The following is a 19,206-nucleotide window of genomic DNA, read 5'->3' on the forward strand; positions in this document are numbered from 1 at the left end:
TGAGAATGGTTGGGTCCATTAGACTTCTTATGATGACCTAGGGAGAGAAGAAGGAGGCACACTGTTTCTCCTGGAAACTGCCCTGTGGCTGAACAGCATTAGGATCCATAGCCTTGAAATGTGTAGATAATTCAATCTTCTCCTGGATGACCGAGCGTCAGGCTGTACCTCCCAAGACTGCTCAAAGCCAGATCTGCTAACTCCTTCCACTCCGCTCCTGTGCCCCAGCTAAGCCTGCAGTGGCTAGGGTGAATTTCTAAAATATTAGGAGCCTTTATGGGGAGCAAAGTGCAGGCATTTACCCAGAAATGTTCTCTGAATTGCCTGTGTTTCCAGAAAAGGTAAAGTGCAGAGAATCCTGGGATGGCCTATAGATTCAAATAAATCCCAAATTTATCTCTATTCAAGTTCCATTGTTAGCACTTTTTGGATCAAGTTGAAATTTTTTTTTTCATTTGTTTTTGCTGCAAGCTTGTGGAAGTGTTTGACTTGACAATTAGGAGTTGGGAAAGAGGTGGAAAATTACAATCTGAGAGCTGCTCTGTGCCTTTTTTGCAAGAACCTAACAGACAACATTGAGTCCGGTGTTGAAACATTATAGTAGAAAACAGAAGAAGTAGAAAGCGTCCTGTTTCTGCCGTGAGTTCGGACAGTGGTGTAGGCTGCAGGCGCGCCGTGAAGCAGAAGGAAGGCCAGCTGGCTTGTTGCCATAAAATCTACCTTGTGACGTTACATTCATTGTATGAACAGGGGTGGGAACTTCTCGGGGCTCAGAGCTTTCGTTCTGTGCTAGAAGAGCATGAGATTGTATCAGATTATCTACTGAAGACAGACCAACCATATGCAGACTTCCCAGAGATTGAGATAAAAATCCACACCTCCAATTCAGTTACTTATAGTGGGAGATACAGTCATGACCTGAAGGCCAGCTCCACCTGTATGAGTCTTTGTTTTGCTTGTCATTTATTTTATTTCTGGGGCTAAATAAATTTTATGCAAACTTGAGTCAAAAAGTTTTTTCCACTTTTATTGTGATACCATTGACATATAACATGAGGCAAGTTTAAGATGTACAACATGATGATTAGATAAACATATTGTGAAATGTCTACCACAATTAGGTTAGTTAGCATATCCGTCACTTCACAGTTAACTCTTTTTTAATCATAAGGACTTTAAAGACCTTCTCTCTTAGCAACTTTCAAGCATACAGTGCGTGCATGCGTGCTCAGTCTTGTCCGACTCTTTGCGACGCCAGCGACTTCAGCTCACCAGGCTCCTCTGTCCATGGGATTCTCTAGGCAAAAATATTGGAGCGGGTTGCCATGCCCTCCTCCAGGGGCCCTTCCCCACCGAGGAATCGAACCTGAGTCTCTCATGTCTCCTACCTTGGCAGGTGCATTTTTTACCACTAGCACCACCTGGGAAGCCCATTTTCCACAGTGGCTGCACCAACTTCTATTTTCACCAACAGTGTGCAAGAGTTCCCTTTTATCCACATCCTCACCAGCACTTGTTAGTTCTTGACTTTTTAATAATAGCCCTTTAAATAGGCTGAGCCACATTTAAAAATCATCTAGAAGTATATCTCTCAATTGTCTTAGAAAGTCAGAGGACTTGGTCCCTATGCTTTTCTCACATGGCCACAGTCACTGCCTGTTGCTGAGCGGGCCAGCCCTTTCAGGAAGTTTGTGCTCTCCGGGTGTGTGCCCCTCTCACCTCTGATTATTACCCAACACTGGAATCATTTACCGTGCTATTTATGGAGAAAGAGCTAATCTATACTTATGTCTCTATCAAAATTTGGAAAGCTTAATAGAAAACTGGAGGGCAGAGTATTTTAAGAAAATTGAAAAAGGACATATTTCCTCTTGAGGGTGAAAAATAAACATTCTCATTTTATACGTATATATAAAATCATCAAAATCGTAAGCTTCTTTGTTCCCCAAAGCAAAATCACAACAACCTTAGTCGTGAAAAAATTTCAGAACTCACTGATTATAATGGATGTTTTGTGACAGCATCTAAGTTCATTCTAAACAGACTTTATTGGGAAAAACAAAATTCTCTCGAAAAAAAAAAGAAGAAAGAAAGAAGTCTCCAGACAGCCCCAAACAAAATTTGCAGTTGCTTGACTTTCTGGAAAGAAAATAAATGGCAATAAAGTATTTTTGCATCCATGAAAAATGTAAGACTCCCTTGCTCTGACTGTACCCTGAAGCTGCTTCTTCTTGGGGGCACTGGTGCTGGTGAGGGAGAGAGAGGCAGCCGCAGGTTTCTCCACCTTTCAGAAGGTCTGCGAGACAGAGTTTAAAACAGAGCAGTGGTAGGGCTGCCAAAGCCTCAGTCTTGGGAAGAGGTTGATCCTCTTGTGGTTTCCCTTCCAAAATGACTGTAAAGGCCCTCGCTCAGACGCCCTCGGATGTAAAATCCGAGTTTCAATCAACTGAAGCTTAAAATGTGGTGAAAGTGGCAGAGTGACTCAGTGGTAAAGGCTATTTGGTGGAGTTTGTCAAACCTAAGTCTGAATTTGAGCTCTTCCCCCCAAAATTTATGTAACCTTGAGTGGGCTTCTGTCTTTCTCTGTGTTCCAAGAACTTCTTTATGAAACTTAGATGATTTCTACTTCACAAAACTGATGTGACTATTGCATGAGAAAAGGTAAATTGGCCCATAGTAGGCACACCCAAGTGTTGATTCTGATTCTTTCTGGTTTGTTTCCTTTATATATAATTACATTAGCTACCATGGACTGGAATGTTTACTATTCGCCAGACCAAAGCCCCTCACCTAAATTCCAGGTTTCCCCTGCTTTTCAAGTTGCTCTAGTCCTTTTCTTATATTTGAATACACTAGAGCAGGGGTCAGTCTCTCTCTTTTTTTTTTAAGTATTTATTGAATTTGTTACAGTTTTGCTTCTGATTTATGTTTTGGTTTTTTAGGTGCGAGGCATGTGGGGTCTCAGCTCCCTGACCAGGGATCAGACGTGCAGCCGGCACTGGAGGCAGAGTTTGGAGCACCCGCCGGCCGGGAGGCCCAAGTTGGTGGGGGAGGGGTCGCGTCATTTTTCTGTACGGGGCTGGGTTAGAATATTTTCATATTTCTGATCATCTCTACTGATGATCATCTCAAAGGGTTCAAAGGTCAGAGGTCTCTATAATCTATCAGATTGTTCAACCCTGCCTGCCATTGCAGTATGAAAACAGACATAGACGATTTATAAACAAATGTCTGTGCTCCGAAAAAACTTTATTTACAAAAACAAAGGCTGGACCAGGGACCACAGTTTGCTGCTTCAGAATCTCCTTGATAAAATGTCTGTTCCCAGGCCCTACCCAAGATCAGAAGCATCAGACTCTTTTGGAGGGGGGCTTTAAGCTTCTGCACTATTATTCCCAACTCTATGCTTTTTTTTTTTTTTAAAGTATTAAGCCTATCAATAATTTGAAAGAATCGTACAATGAATCCCCATTTATCTCTCACTGGATTCACTTACTATTAATTTTGCCACATTTGGATATAGATCTCCTTCTCTTTCTCGTCTCTGTCTCTATATTTGAAAGTTGGTTGATACTCTGCCACATTTTCTTGGTAATTTCTGCCTTACTCCATTTGAAAGTCAGTTACAGACATCATTACAGTCAGAGACTTTTATTCTTTTTTGGGCTCCAAAATCACTGCAGACGGTGACTGCAGCCATGAAATTAAAAGACACTTGCTCCTTGGAAGAAAAGCTATGACCAACATAGACAGAATATTAAAAAGCAGAGACATTACCGACAAAGATCCATCTAGTCAAAGCTATGATTTTCCAGTAGTCATGTATTGATATGAGAATTGGACCATAAAGAAGGCTGGGCACTGAAGAATTGATGCTTTTGAACTGTGGTGTTGGAGAAGACTCTTGAGAGTCCCTTGGACTACAAGGAGATCCAACCAGTCCATCCTAAAGGAAATCAGTCCTGAATATTCATTGGAAGGACTGATGCTGAAGCTGAAACTCCAATGCTTTGGCCACCTGATGCGAAGAACTGATACACTGGAAAAGACTCTGATGCTGGGAAAGATTGAAGGTGGGAGGAGAAGCGGACGACAGAGGATGAGATGGTTGGATGGCATCACTGACTCAATGGATATGAGTTTGAGTAAAACTCCAGGAGTTGGTGATGGACAGGGAGGCCTGGCGTGCTGCAGTCCATGGGGTCGCAAAGAGTCGGACACGACTGAGCGACTGAACTGAACTGAACTGTAGACATCATTTCACCCATAAACACAACAGCACATACCTTCTAAGAAGAAAATCTTTCTATGATATTTGCCCCCAAGGAACTTAATTAACATGGATGCAATTACATGATCAAATATACAATCTATATTTAAATATCTTTAATTGCCACACACACAAAAAGTCCCTGCAGTTTTTCTTTGACGATTGAATCCAAGATCCTACAATTTATCTGGGTTTCATGCCCCTCTAGCTTCCTTTTAGAAAATTCCACCCTGTGTTTTGTCTTCCAAGACTTAACATTTTTGAGATGACCAGGCCACTTGTGTTATAGAATCCGTGCCATCTGGATCTTCCTATTTGCCCATGTTTGTATATTTAGATGGTGGGTTGGATCAAGTATCTGTATGGTGGTATGTGTACCTTTCCTGATACGTATTCTAAGGATAAATGAACTGCAGAGACACTTTGAACTTACTAAGTAGGTTTGTTGTTGGTGCTGCTATCAAAATACGAATAGTTATTTCTGAACTATTTTTTTCTGTATTGTAGGACACACCAAAATGAATAACTCTATTGACATGTGTGAAAATCAGATTTCTCACATATTGGGAGACACAAATATGGAATAAGGAAAAGTAAGAAAGTACCTTACGGCGTAGGATTTGAAATGAGAATATGAATATGAACTCTTTTCTGCCTATTATCATAGTATAAATAAGCACACCTAATCTCCATATCTTGGTTTTTAAATAATTTTCCCACTAAAAGGAACCAGGGCTCCTTAAGGAATGACTGATCCCAGGGCTAGGCATATAAAATACAAATTAATCCTGGAAGAGCTTGTTATGCCAGAAAGCAAAAAGCAGAAACTTGTAAAAAGTGCTTAAAGACAATGAAGACCCATCAAAAGAACACAAGAGTCAGGTTAAGGAGGCTCATATTGGCCAAATTTGATATATTTAAGCAGAAAACAGGGTAATGATAGCAATGAATTAGAGCACATTACATAAGAATCTAGATCATAGTGAAATTAAAAATCAACAACAAAAACAGCTGTATATAGGGGGATTCCCTGAGGTCCAGAGGCTAGGACTCTGTGCTTCCACTGCAGGGGCCACAGGTTCGATCCCTGGTCGGGAAACTAAGATCCCACATGCTGTGAGGCATGCCAAACAAACACTCAACCTGAAAACTGTGTATAGAAGAAAGTTCCTCCTTGCAGAGGTATGCCTGCTAATAAATGCGGAAGGGGTTATTGAATTCGATGCCTGCCTGTCTAACACGGCCCCCAGGTGGTGCTAATTCCCTCCCCTCTTTGAGAACAACCGACAGGTGTTTCCTTGAAACTGCAGTTTTATAATAGCCGTGGAATCCCCAGTGTTGGAGAAACTAACGCGTAACAGAAACACATGGAAAACAGAAATTCTAGTCAATCTATGACAATTTGTTTTTCCTTTAGAATACTGCTGAGAGTATTTTTCCACGCTGTTTAGCCTAGCCGTCGTTCTGGCTGCTCCTGAGACCTGCCTGTCTGTCCTCGCGTGCTCCTGAGAACCTCTCCGTTCGCTTTCGCCGCTGCCTGGGACTGCCTTCAGGCTCAGCCTCTAGCTTTTTGGTTTTTTTTTTTTTTGGTCCCTTCACCAAGCAGATCAGAGATTTCAGGCATTGACTGCCCACTTGGAGTTTAGTCCAATGGCTACTTCAAGTAAATACAGTGTCTTATGATGCCTCAGAAGGCTTGAATTTTCATTTTAGAAGTCGGGCAGTAGCCCTTTGCCTTTAAATATGTCTTCTGTCTTTGGGTGTCCAAGTTGTCCAGTTAACTGGGGCTATTTTTGTATGGCTCTAGTTTAATTATGAAGAGAAGCGGTTCAAAAGTTGGCACAGTAGTTGTGAACTTCTCTCCCCGTAAACACGTTCCCTTTGCTCCCATATTCAAACGCGTCGCCAGACCAAATCAACTCTGCTTTCAACACTTTCCAAGTATCATCCTTTGACTTTTCACTTCCTTGCTGTTTAAAGACGTGTATGAAAGAAACCTTTGATTTCTTATTCCTCTTCACCTGTTTCCTGGGACATTTTCAATGCCTCCTCAGGCCAACTTGCTAAGGCTTCTAGTATTTGGTGGGATGTATCTTGCTTACGAGAGTTTTAGAGTCATTTTATTCAACATCTTTAATGTGACATCTCACCTATCCTACAGTTTTCAAAAACAATCAAATTTAAGATCCTTTAGGAAAAGTGACTTAAATTTAGAGCACAGATATTAAAAGACTGGATATGGTTTGTCTCAGCAGAAGTAGTTATGGGAGAGAACCAGAGAGAATGGAACTCAACAAGAGGAGAGAAAGGATAAGCACCTAACTGCATCACAATCCTGCCCTGGGCTAGCTCTGCTCGCAAAAGAGTCACCACCACAACATTACACAGTGAGCAGTCAAATAATTCACCTGACCAACCGGCTGGCTGAGGGTCTGGGTGGTGGTCTGTCTAGCTTACCAAGGATCCACCCAGCTGAATACCAGTCTAGCCAATGGAGGGTGTTGGCCAGCCCATTCACAATGGATGATGTGCCCGTGGGCCTCCTGGGGCGTGCCGGCGCTCTCTTCACGTGCTCACCCCCCAGTCCCAGTACTTCATCTTGAAAGGAAGAGTCACTGCTCACATGCTTTGAAGAGGCTTTGAGAGCCAGTGTGCAGTCTTCCACGGGTCTCTTCCTACAGAAAGTAACTAGCCTTATGGGTCCTCTTAGGCCAAGAATTGCACCAGGGCAATTTCTGGTTTCTCAGAGAGGTCTCTGTTACCCGTTAAGACTCCTCAGTGGGTCTCCGTGAGGCTTCAGCGGCCTCACAGCAGAGGGTCAGATCAGGGCGGGGCCCCCGCCATCACGTTCAGCCCTGCGACGGACAGCTCCGCTTCCTCGCAGCTCCAGCGCAGGAATCTTGTGAGAGATGCCCTGTTGTTACTGGAGAAAACCTGCCCCTAGTCACTCTAGACCCTCTTGCCCTGTTTTAGTTTCTTCCTGGCACTTACTTCTCCATGAAAGTATCTCACGTCTGCAGTCTTTCTCCACCTCCACCCTGTGGCCCGCTACGATGGGCACCTCCGAGGGCACGTCCTGGCGTCTGTCTGCTCCCCGGTCACAAGCACAGCACCTGAAACAGCGCCTGGGACAGGGCAGGTGACAAACCACTTTGTGGAAAGAGAGCAGACACTGCCCCTTCCCCATGGGCTGAGGACTTCTGCAGGCTGACGTCCACCCCTCACTTGCAGGAAGATGCACCTCCCACAGCAAAGACGCACCCACAGGAAGATCCCACTTCAGGCTGGGTGGAGACTGAAGTCAAAAGCGGAGGACCGAAGGAGGAAGCAGAACCAGAGACAGAGCTGAGTGAAAGGGATCTGGTTAAAAAAGGAGGAGGGGACTTAAGGTGCCACTTCTGGAAGGCTCGAGGTGGCCAGGTAGTCACGCTGCCCCAGCTGTGGCTTCGTCACAGACCGATCACCGGGCCTCGAAGCCGTCACTGCTCTGCTCAGCTTCAAACGCCACACTCGTAAAGTGAGGATGCCGGGAGTCTTTTCAGACCTGTTCAGGGGCCAGTCTCCACAAGGGGAGACCGAACAGAACGTAATCTGTCCCGGCTGTATGCATTACAGGGCTACTGCGCGGCAGTCCTGTCTAGTACCAAGAAATTAGATCAAGCTTACCTTTGAGGGCCAGCAGCTTTCCTAATCAGGGGCCAGGTGTGCAGAGGTGTCTGAGGGATAAGACAGGGCTTCCAGGCCAGCAAGACCACAACCATCGCCAGCTCCGACCTATTAACACGTCTGGAGAAAAGAATGTGTTAACTCTAGGGGAGCAGGTGTCCTCTGACCCTGGGGAGCGGCAGAGGCTGGAGAGACAAAGTTGGCCGCGCCTCCCTAGTTGTTGTTGAGTTGCCATGTCCCGTCTGACCCATTCTACCCTCCGGGCTACAGCCCGCCAGGCTCCTCTATCCATGAGGCAAGGATACTGGAGTGGGTTGCCACTTCTTTCTACAGGGGGATCTTTCCCACCCAGGAATCTAACCTGTGTCTTCTGTATTGGCAGGTGGACCCTTTACCACTGAGCCATCTGGGAAGTCTGCACCTTTCTAGGGGAAGGGGCTTAACCCTCAGGGCCTCCCTCCCAGTGGACATGCTTTCCTCAGTGCAAGCTGAACACTAGGATGACAGGTTCTAAGAATTTTTTTTGGAGAGCAGAGGACGATGGTGAAGAGTCCAAACTCTTCACACCTGGGTTTGTATCCTGACTCTGCCATTTATTAGCTACAGGACCAGGGCTAGTTTTAAAACTCTGCATCTCCACTGTTCCACCTGTGACATAGGATTGATGATAATAGGAAGTATTATCAGTCCAAGAATTCCCGGGAGGATTAAGTTAACATGTGCAAAGCGTTTAGAATAGGGCTGCTATTCCAATTTCACTGGCAAAGCCGTCTCTGGCTGACACGCAAGCCTTGGACCTAATGATACTGAATATTTGCTCCGCTTCTGACGCCACTTTCAACAAAGCAACCTACTCCTTCCCATGTAGGTTTGCTTACCCAGAAAAAATGTGCTTATTGTGGGGATTCTGAGAAATTGCCATCCCAGAGCTCGCAATTTCTGATGACAAATCGATACATTACTTCTAGTTATGCCTGTGCCTCTGACATCACTTGACCACAAAGGCGAGATCCAGATGCAATGTGAATGGAGATGTCAGTCCCAGGGCAGGGCTGGTTTGATTTCTAAATCATCACACTGGCCTTCTGGCGCCCACCTCCATCTCAGCGCACTTGGCAGAGGCTCCGGGCATTTGTCTTCAGCTCTAGAGCAGAGGGCGGGACCATCCAGCTTCCCACCCAACACTTCCCACCCAACGGCTTCCCACCCAACAGCATCCTGGAAGTGAGGACTGCTAATGAGAGGATAAACAGATTTTAGAGCACTGGTGGGTTAGCAACATCGGAAATGAGGATGCTGCAAGCAGAAGTATAAATCTAAGCCTTCCCCTTGACCTACCTGCAGTGACTTCCTAAAAAAAAAAAAAAAATCCAATGTTTTCATTTTATTCTGGGTCCCGGCCGGCAATCCCAACCACCCAATCTTTGGGGATTGGTCTGGGTTTTTAAACATTCTCATTTAAAAGTGTGAGTCATGCTGTAAGGGTTAGAAGTTTCAGTGATGATACGCATCAGTGGGACCGTGTTCCTGAGATTTCTTTCCTCCTGATGCTTTGCCGGGTAGGGTTTATGTTTAGGAATTCTGGGATTGGTGAATTTTGTTTGTTTTTGGAGAGAGGACACAGAGAAGTGGGAAAGGGAGGTATTAATAACTGAGGAATGTGAAACACTTCCAGAGCTCGTGAGACCTGCTGCAGGGTGGAGGTGAACTTGAAGAGTTTCAAGGACTAGGAGGGTTCTGGAAGATTCATCTAAGGGTTATGTTGGCATTTCCAGTGCTTACCTTACCACTGGGAAGGTAACCAGGGATTATACTGTCTCATTCCAGGAAAATGCAGCTTGAGCTGCAAATAAGTCACCCATAAAGAAACTCTGGAGACACAATCCATTGCAACTGCGTTCTTTAAGATAGACTTTCTCTATTGGATCTTCGGAATAAAGAAAGTCACAGGAAGCATTTGGGGTGGCGTGGGGGTGGGGTGGGGAGGGGGAGATAGGTCAGAAGCAAAAAGTATATATTCTGCTAGGACTGGAAGAGCATCTGTCCCTGGGGCCTGGGGCAGGCGGTGACCTGCCGAAAGCCCCAGCCAGCGGAGACACGTCTCCCAAGACGCGGCACAAAGATGCCCTGCCTTTAAAGACAGTGCCCCGCACTCGGGTTATGCTGACGTTTCACTTGAGATTCACGGGCCAGCCTTTCCTTCGTGACTCTCGTGGAACCCTGGGCCTCTGAATCCACCTGGGCCTCCCGGCGGAGAGGAGAGACAGGTAAGACCTGGGCAAGAGGAGGAAACCAGGAGGCTTGAATCTAGACTAGGCTGGGGTTCGGACCAAGGGGCGATCCCGCAGAGGGTGTGAGGGGGCGGGGCTTGGGAGCGTCCTGGGGGGACGGGCGCGGGGCGCGCCTCGGGGAGCGGGCGCGGGGAGGGGATCCCCGGGGCGGGGCGGGGTCCCAGGGTCCCCGGGGCGGGGTCCCCGGGGCTGCGTGGGGTCTCGGGGGCGGCGGCGGGACAGGTGAGCGGCCGCGGGCCCCGCCCGTCCCCGCCCGGCGCGCAGCCGTCCCGCCCCCTCGGTCGGGGTTTTGCAGCTGGCCCTTTCCTCCCCTCCCGTTCCGTCTCTCCTTTTAGGTCGCTTCACCCCGCCCAGATCAGGCCGGGGGCCGGCCCGAGAGCGGCCGTCAGCTCGCGCGGGGCGGCTCGGCGAGTCCGCAGCGGAGCCGCGTCCTCCCCGCAGGCGCGCTCCTCGCTCCCCGCGCGGCCCCCCGCACTTTGCCCCGCGGGCGCGCGTCGGAGAATGCCGGAAAGATGGCGGTAGCGGCGGGGCCGGCCGGCGGGGGCGGCCGCGCGCCGCGCAGCGGGCTGCTGGAAGTTCTGGTGCGGGACCGCTGGCACAAAGTTCTGGTGAACTTGGGCGAGGACGCCCTGCTGCTGAGCTGCGAGGACGGCGCGGCCAACGGCCTCGGGGCGGCCGCCGGAGGCTCGTCCCGCCGGGCCGCGGAGCCCGCGGAGGCGGCCGGGGTCCGCACCGCCTTCACCGACCCGCCCGAGCGGGTGCCCGAGGCCGTGTGCAGCCAGAAGCGCGGCGTGAAGGTGCTGAAGCAGGAGCTGGGCGGGCTGGGCATCAGCATCAAAGGCGGCAAGGAGAACAAGATGCCCATCCTCATAAGCAAGATCTTCAAGGGGCTGGCGGCCGACCAGACCCAGGCGCTCTACGTGGGCGACGCCATCCTCTCGGTGAACGGCGCCGACCTGCGCGACGCCACCCACGATGAGGCGGTGCAGGCGCTGAAGCGCGCGGGCCGCGAGGTGCTGCTGGAAGGTGAGCGGCCGGCGCGGGGCGGGCGGGGAGCGCCCCCCACACGCCACCACCCCGGCCCGTCCTCACGCCCCGCGGGGTGCGCCCCCCACCACCCCTCTCCACCCCACCCCAACCCCCGCCCTCACGCCCCCCGCCTGCAGCCGCTCTCCGGGGGCCGCGGCGCGCGGAGCTGTGACAACTTCTACCCTCCTGGGGGCAACTCGTCTCCACCCCTGGGTCGTCCCGGGCGCTGACCTGGCAGGGCTGGAGGAAAGGGCCGGGAGGGCGAGCTTTCTTGAGCCCCTGCCCGGTGCCCGGCAGACGACCGGCGGCGTGCTGCACGTGGCCTCGTTTTCATCCGCGCGAAATCCCGGTGTCGTGTAGGGGCTGCCGGTGAAGCTGGCGGCGAGGGGTTCACGGCCGCGTTACGGAGCCGGCTCACCGAGTGATCGCGACTCTGACAGTTTTCTGCTCGGGCACGATTTTCTTCTCAGAGGCCTGGGCAGCCCGGCGTGAAAAAGGCGGTGGGGGTTGAGTGTCAAAGGGGCCCGAGAGAGGGGGCCACGCGTGAATGCCACCCTCCCACCACCCTCCCCGGCTTCCCTCCTTCCAAACTGGAGACGGGGCTTCTGGCGAGTCGTGCCAAGGGCTGGGAAGTGTGCTGCAGCTTTACGCAAAAGTTTGCTTCTGCTGCCAGGCGCCTGGCCGGTCGGTCTGGATTCCAGGTCGCTCCGGGGGGAGGGCTGCCGGAGGGTTCTTCCCTGCCTGAGTTTTCCCCGTGTTTCCCCTGCACCCCCTCGGAGTGGTGTGGAAACAGCTTTACATTTGTAAACGGTTTCCCCTGCTCGTGAAGTCTCCTGAGACCTGAAGCCCCCGTCCCCCCGGTTACAGAGTGTGAGTAGAATGGTGTGCGGCGTGTGTCCTGGTGTGGCTGTGTGACCGTCTGTGCGTAAGAGGGGCGGTGGGGGCGCTGAGGGGGTGGACGTCTTTCCCGCCACAGCTGCGCTCCCGTCTCTCCCTCGGTGTCCCTGGCTGCCGCTCAGCTGCGGAGTACATACCTCTTTGTGTGACATGAAGTGTCTGTTTAGCCAGCTGCCCCCACACTGTAGATTGAGTGGTCTGGGGTCTTTTATTGGATTATGGGTCCTCTCCCTTGAGCTCCATGTTATGCCTGCTGAGTAAATGAATAAATGGAACCATGGCCATTGAAACAGAATGTTTCAACTGACAGCTTGTAAACTGGTGGTTGGTTTAAGTCCTAAATTAAGAACTTGAGTCAATTTCCTGCTCATCAGTTGCGGTGCGGCCTGTGAAACTGAGAAAGTTTGAAGTTTGGAAACCAACTGCTCTTCCCTGTAACAGCTGATGCAACTCTGGTCCATGGTGGCCCACCTCTTGGCCTAGAATACAGAAGGTTCTCCCCACCCCTTATTTGTCTACAGTATTTGTGATGTCTTCATATTTAATTGCTACCCGGGATCCAGAAAGTGGAAGGCTATTTGCTTTGGCTTGATGATTAACATAAGTAAACAGAAAAAAGTTTCTTGATTCAAGTGTGTGTTGGCTTGTGTGACAAGGGGCAGGTGGAATCTGGAGCAAGTGTAGTTTGGACTATAAACGGCTGGACACCTGCTCGGCTTGCAATATTACTGCAGAATATCAGGGGGCACAAAGGCAGGTCATTTCTATTTCAGGCACTGCCCTTGATAATGTCTTTTGTTTTATTCCCCCTCTGTTTCAATTTAGTGAATAGTGACTTAGCAAAGAAATAAATACAGAAATCTACCTCATCCCAAAAGAGGAAGAAAATATGACTCCAGGAGTTAAAAATAAATCTAGTCAAGAAAATAATTCAAGCAGTTGTCTGACTTTATTGGTGCGGCAACTGAAAAGTGAGTTTTGTAAAAACCTCTAAATGTAACAGTCTTACAACAGATTGTTGTGTGTTCCAGGCAGGAGCTTTAGGGGAAGACCTGTGGGCTTCCTGGACAAGACCCACTTGGGCTTTGGGGAGCAGTCTTACTCTAAGCCTGAGTGTTCAGAAATCAACTGCTATTAAGATAAACCAGAAACCCCTCCCTACCAAAACAGTATCTCTTCTTCTGAGAGTATTGATCCTAAATGAGGTGGGCATGGTCACGTATCATCAAGTCAAATAACACACAACTTCTCTCTTGTAGCTTGGCTAGTACTAGTATAGGGTTCCCAGCTGAAGGGACTTACCAGAACCACCAGAAGGGCTTTTAAAAATCACCTGTCCACTGCTCCTGCATTGAAATGCCATCTTGATTCCAGAATTGCTACATAGGAAAGACTGTGCAGATGTAATCTAGTTGGATGAGAGGGCTAAGGGAGCTGCATTCAATATATATTTATATGGCAAAGACTTTTTTTTTTTTTTAACTTAGATTGCTTTTTCTGGTTTGATTTTTGTGGGAGCAGATGGAGACTAGTTGAGTTCTTCAACCAATGCTGATATGACCACTCATTTCCTGACATGTGCCCCCTAGTGGAAACTCACTGCCTCTACCTATGGTGTCTGCGTGCCTCGCTCAGTCATGTCGACTCTTTGCAACCCCGTGGACTGTAGCCCCCCAGGCTCCTCTGCCCATCTACTAATGGTACTTCTTCTGAGATGAAGCCCAGCAAATTTCAGTGCCTGTATTCTAGTCTTAGATTCTGTCATAGAAGGATCCTAACCTCCCCGGGCCTTAGTGTCTTCTGAAAAATGAGAGTAAATGAATGGTACTTGCCGGGCTGCTGTAAGAAGAGCACTCAGAGCTTTCTTAAAGGGGGGGGGTGGGGGGGGCATCTGTCAAACGCCCGCTGCGCTTAGTTAGTTTATGGCTCAAATGAAGGTGGAGCTGCCCCTTCTAAGGGACAGACGTTTCCCGTTCCTCTACTAGAGTTTATATTTTTACATTTTTATTTTATTTTTATTTTTCTTGTACTATAGAACTGTAACATTAGGAAACCATTGCTCTGGGCAAAAGGAATCACAGCAACAGCTCACATCTCTTGAGTACTTAATATATGCAGGGCTGCATTTGTTATATTTGTTACATTTGTTGCTGTTACACTTTGAGTAAGTCTTTGAGGCTAGTGCTACTGTTGCTAATTTTACTGAATGGAAACTGAAGCTGATAGACAACAGGTTATTTGCTTCAGCTGACAGAAGATATCCAGGCCTGTCAGACCTAAAAGCTGGAGGTGAGACTGACACTGACTTCTGCTTGCTGTCTGCTTGAGTCGGTGGCAGCGTCATCAGCTATCGGATCAGGGTGCTCTTCGCACTCTGACATCAGGCGCAGCCTCGAACCGGAAACGGACATTCTACGGCCACTCGGAGGGAGAGGCAGGAGTGGACAGTGAGCCCCAACTTAATCACCAAGTGTCTGGCTGTCAAGACAGAGCTGCCGTGATATGGCCCAAATTTGCAATGCGATGGAGCCTCCATTGTTGGACACATGGCGAGCAAAGAGACTAAACTGCAATTCAGACTTTAAATAGTGAATAAACTATGCCAGTTAAGTCAGTGTCAAACCAAACGTGCATCAAAGTTAAGATCAGAAATCTTCACACTACAGACTCATTTCCCATTTTAGGGAGTGGAGAACAGGGACCCTGCATTCAGCTGTGCAGATATTGTGCCCCATAACTCCAGGGGTGCACCCTCTAGAGTAGGGCAGGGCACACCTGCATAAATGCCTTTGGAAGCTTTGGGTAGAGGAGGGGGAAAGGGAGAGAGTTTTTGCCCTTATATTAATAGTAAAATCATAATTTGAACTATATCAACCTTTTTGTACTTGAAGCGACAATAAAGTCAGTTTCTTTAGAATTTGTTGAGATCAAGGAGTACAGGGTATTCTGATAGTGGAGGTGAGGGGTGGAGAGAATTATCCTTGAGTACAAAAGTCTTCTGTGAAACTGCACTAGAAAAACTGGAGACTCAAGCGAGAACGTCAGAGACGGTTGTTGACATTTACCCTGTCCCTCAAAGCTCCTTCCTCAGTACCACCCCAGGAATGCTTGGTGTGGAGAGTCTCTCAAATGTCACTTTGACAACCACTTTCTCCAGTGCTGGAAGGAGGTGGGGGGCAGGGAGAGGAGGCTGCAGGGGAAGGATAGCTATTTTGCTGGCGTATGGCCTCAGAACTGGATGAGAATTTGAACTTCAAAGGACATTATGGGCTGTGGTGGTTGCCCGTGGGAAGGGAAGCTGAACCCCTCTTGGGCTAGGGAAGGCCAGTGCCTCAGCCCAAAAAAGAGCCTGGCCGTCAGCTGTAGCTGAGTGTGAGTGGGAAGAATGTACCCTTTAGACCTTGAGGGGCAGGAGTGAGAAAAGATGAGAGGCTCGAGCAGGGTCAAGGCTTGCAGGGCGAGTAGGAGCTGGATTTCATTCTGAGGGTGAAGCATTTGAGGCAGGGAAAAGTCACTCTTGGTTTCGCGTTTCCAGAAGCTCACTCCCTCAAGCGTGCTTCTAGTGTGAAGTCAGCGAGACTAGTGAGGTGAGCGGCCCCCTGCGCCCACCCAGCCGCCCTGGGCTGCAGGCACCTGATCCGGAATTCTACTTGGGGGCACCTTCCTGAGCAGGACTTAGGTTTGTAGAGGGGCTTCACACGCATTATGATTTTGTCACCAGGTCGCCCCTTTGTGGATGAGTGGACAGGTGTTGTAGTTCCCCGTTTGTACAGAAGGAAAGGAAGTGCCAGGGCTGGGAGATGGGCCTCAGGTTACTTCGTCAGTGATGGAGCTGGAAGTCAGGTTACCTGCCACTCCGTCAGCTTTTCTGCTGCACACTGACAGCAACCCAAGACATCATGCAGGGACTGGGAGAAGCCTCAGAGGAAGATGTGGCTTCTCCTTGCAGTAAGCAGGGAGGTAGGGCATTTAAGGCTGATTGTGCAGTACTTGGAAGGCTTCCCAGGTGGTGCTAGTGGTAAAGAATCCCCCTGTCAATCTAGGAGACAGAAGAGACTCGAGTTTGATCTCTGAGTTGGGAAGACCCCCTGGAGGAGGGCATGGCAACCCACTCCAGTATTCTTGCGAGAAGCCCATGGACAGAGGAGCCTGGCAGGCTACCGTCCATAGGGTTGCAGAGTCAGACACAACTGAAGCAACTTAACATGCATGCATGTGAAGTAGTGGAGATTAGTAAGACAAATAGGGTGATTTTTAGCCCAGCTTATAAAGCAATAGTACCTGGCATACATTGGGCTTCCCAGGTGGTGCAGTAGTAAAGAATTCGCCTGCCAGTGCAGAAGACGGAAGATATTCAGGTTCAATCTCTGGGCAGGGAAGATGCCCTGGAGGAGGAAACAGCAACCCCCTCTGGTGTTCTTGCCTGGAGAGTCCCATGGACAGAGGAGCCTGGTGGGCTACAGACCGGGGGGCCGCAAAGAATTGGACACGACTGAGTGACTGAGCATTCATGCGTGCACCTGGCATCCGTTAAGCTGTTAAACTGTGTTAGGGAGGAAAAAAATGGCAGGACAGGCAGAAGGAAGGAGGGAGAGAGAGAAAGAATTAGGGGACGTGTCAGTGACCCTTCTTGACGACTCCCATTCTCCAGCACTCATGCTGTTAGATACGGCGATAAGCATTTGGCACGTGATAAGGAAACTGTACCTTTCCCTGTAGAGAAGAGGAGTGAAGAAGGGACTTTATAAACCCAGGAAGCACTTACTTAACATAGACCAGCCTTGAAAGACAGTTGACAAAAGAGGAGCCAGACATGATTTTACAAGTGATGGGGAAGGGTAGTTATCCTTTTCATGCTATATTTAGAACCACTTTGCCTTTGCCCCCCTGTGGCTCAGGGACCTCCATGTCCAAATAAGTAAGAATGCTTTCTACTGGAGGAGATGAAAACTGTCTGCTTAGATATTTTAATTGTTTCTTTTTTAAGCTTATGTATCAGTCTGAGAATTCAGGCCGTATTCCTTAAGTGAAGCTGATCTTTTAGTTCCTTCTTTTTGCTGGGCTGGGGGCTGCTCCTCTCGTTCAGTGCTGCATTTTAATACATACCATGGAGTATGTACTAAAAATAGCTCATTGCGCAGGGTCTACATTTGTGAAACACATCTAACCAAGGCTACCAGTGGTCCATGTGGAGGGGAAGTTCCTCCTCTGGCAGCCTGTGGCCTACTGAGAATTCTACTTCAGATGATGCATTTCAAAGCAGTTAATGTTAAAGAAAAGCTAGAATTTCCCGCCGCGTTTATAACGTGTTTTATATACCAAACCTCATTACCCACTTCACTGGCTTTGATCTGTAATAGCACTTGCCTTTAGCTCTGGCCTGCAGAGTGAGGCTTACGAGAAAATATGTAACGTGCACCATGAAATAAATGTCCTAACAGACCCATGCAAATGAGCCCCATCCCCAACATGAAATAGACAAGATGGAAAAGTTCATGATTAATAGTGGTTATCATGGAAATTAAAAGGATGACCCATACTTCAGCTCAGTACTTTTTAAAACTGCTTCTCCTCCCTGTGGACGGAAGTATCAGCATGTGCATAAATGCAAGAGGCTGTGACTAAAATTTAACAGTTGCTGAGGATGGCTGCAGTTGACATGTCTAGTTTGTTTGCATTGCTGTTCAGACTGCCCTTGTTTCTTCCTGTTGCAATTTTTATTTTTCCCTCAAAGAGGTAAAAAGCAGTGGTTTAGAGAGTAGGCTTTAGATGTATTCTGTCTGGGCTTCAATTTGCATGCTGCCGCTTTCTAGCTTGTGATCTTGTGCAAAGTATTTAATGACAAGCCTCAGTTTCTTAATCAATAGCTTCATCGTGAGGAATAGAGTGATTGTGTGTGTGAAGTGGTTAGCTCATTGCCTGGAATGTAGTCTGCACTAAATGATGACTGACCGTACAGTCTGTCAGATCTCATGCTTAGCTGAGTCTTATTCTGGGATAGAGGGGTCAGAGGGTCAGTCGTAGGTTCTATGATGCAGGCACAGGGGACAGTTTGGAATTCACCATGCTAGGGAACTGGCTGATGTAAGAGATGGCCTAGCAGAGTTCGTTTGCCATGTGGGGGTAAGTTACGATCCCACGAGAGTGTATTTCATTGATGATTTTTAGTCGCATTAGATACTTTCCTTCAACCAAACCACAGCGTAGGCTGCTGTGGTTTTTAGTGGAAAAATGTGAACTGTGTCTTAAAATGCTGATATGCAGGAACATGCAGAAAAGTGTTTTGTGAAGGGATAGTGGGCAAATAAGGATTTAAACAACAAAGCAAAATTCAAAACTCTTTGAAAAATTTTCTGGTAATTATAGGATTGTCAAGATCTTATTAGCCCAAAGAAACCCAAGTGTTTTTATTTAAAAATGTAAAATATATAACTGTTACTAAATAAAAATATACTTTATTTTATTTTATTTTGTTATTTAGTACTGTATTTTGTGGAATCCAAGAGACCATCCAGTGGAAGATAAATTTATGTATCGTTAGGAAAGAAAAAACTAAGATGGGGAGTCTAATAGGATACCTGCTTAAAATTAGGACACCAAAGTGTTATGCCTTCAGTGCAGGGCTAAATGGAAATTAAGCCATCACATAGAAAGGGACAACAAAAGAACTCATTTCAAACTTGCTACTGGTGGAAAGAAGGAAAAATACATCCCCTATGATTCTGATTGCAAGTTTTGTTGCTGTTGTTTAGTCACTAAGTCATGTCTAATTCTCTGTGACTCCATGGACTGTAGCCCGCCAGGCTCCTCTGTCCCTGGGACTCTCCAGGCAAGAGCACTGCAGTGGGTTGCCATGCCCTCCTCCAGGGGATCTTCCTGACCCAGGGATCGAACCTGTATCTCTGGCATTGGCAGGCCAATTCTTTACTGCTGAACCACTAGGGAAGCCCTGAATTGCAAGTTGGTTCTAATAAATATTTAGATCTGAATTTACAATGTCAGTGTGAATGTTAAAAAGTACTTAGGCAGATAATCTAAAGTGTCCTCAGATTG

General features: G+C 48.0%; 2 protein-coding genes and 1 long non-coding RNA gene across 5 annotated transcripts in view; 2 read left to right on the forward strand and 1 right to left on the reverse strand.

The window, feature by feature from the left end:
- The window catches only part of LOC145511473 (uncharacterized), a 78,444-nt gene extending 74,962 nt beyond the window's left edge, over positions 1–3,482 (forward strand). The window contains exon 8 of the long non-coding RNA XR_014057884.1: positions 2,943–3,482. This is a non-coding gene — a long non-coding RNA (uncharacterized LOC145511473). The remainder of the gene's footprint in view (positions 1–2,942) is intronic.
- Positions 1,014–9,457, reverse strand: LOC145511469 (uncharacterized). The gene is made up of 6 exons (XM_081504813.1): positions 8,815–9,457; positions 7,937–8,056; positions 7,728–7,814; positions 7,532–7,630; positions 7,262–7,395; positions 1,014–1,295 (listed from the first exon to the last, which is right to left on the reverse strand). Exons 1-6 carry the CDS (start codon positions 8,856–8,858, stop codon positions 1,264–1,266), a joined length of 516 nt encoding a protein of 171 aa, XP_081360939.1. The 5' UTR covers positions 8,859–9,457; the 3' UTR covers positions 1,014–1,263.
- A 1,179-nt stretch (positions 9,458–10,636) lies between these two features.
- The window catches only part of SNTB1 (syntrophin beta 1), a 242,530-nt gene continuing 233,960 nt past the window's right edge, over positions 10,637–19,206 (forward strand). For all 3 annotated transcript variants that reach the window (XM_081504802.1, XM_081504803.1, XM_081504804.1), the window contains exon 1: positions 10,637–11,253. In XM_081504802.1, the coding sequence (XP_081360928.1) occupies positions 10,740–11,253 (514 nt within the window). In that variant the 5' untranslated portion in view covers positions 10,637–10,739. The remainder of the gene's footprint in view (positions 11,254–19,206) is intronic.

Source organism: Giraffa tippelskirchi, chromosome 6 (genome assembly GCF_054371585.1).
Source record: "Giraffa tippelskirchi isolate mGirTip1 chromosome 6, T2T-mGirTip1v1.2.pri, whole genome shotgun sequence".
Taxonomy (NCBI): Eukaryota; Metazoa; Chordata; class Mammalia; order Artiodactyla; family Giraffidae; genus Giraffa; species Giraffa tippelskirchi.

Excerpts from the sequence above, each read along its gene's own strand:
- LOC145511469 (XM_081504813.1), bottom strand. The coding sequence starts at position 8,858 with ATGGCAATTTCTCAGAATCCCCACAATAAGCACATTTTTTCTGG. Across the intron at positions 8,057-8,814 it reads AATAAGCACATTTTTTCTGG|ACGTGTTAATAGGTCGGAGC; the intron begins GTAAGCAAACCT and ends TCTTTTCTCCAG. Across the intron at positions 7,815-7,936 it reads AAAGCTGCTGGCCCTCAAAG|GTCTGAAAAGACTCCCGGCA; the intron begins GTAAGCTTGATC and ends GCCCCTGAACAG.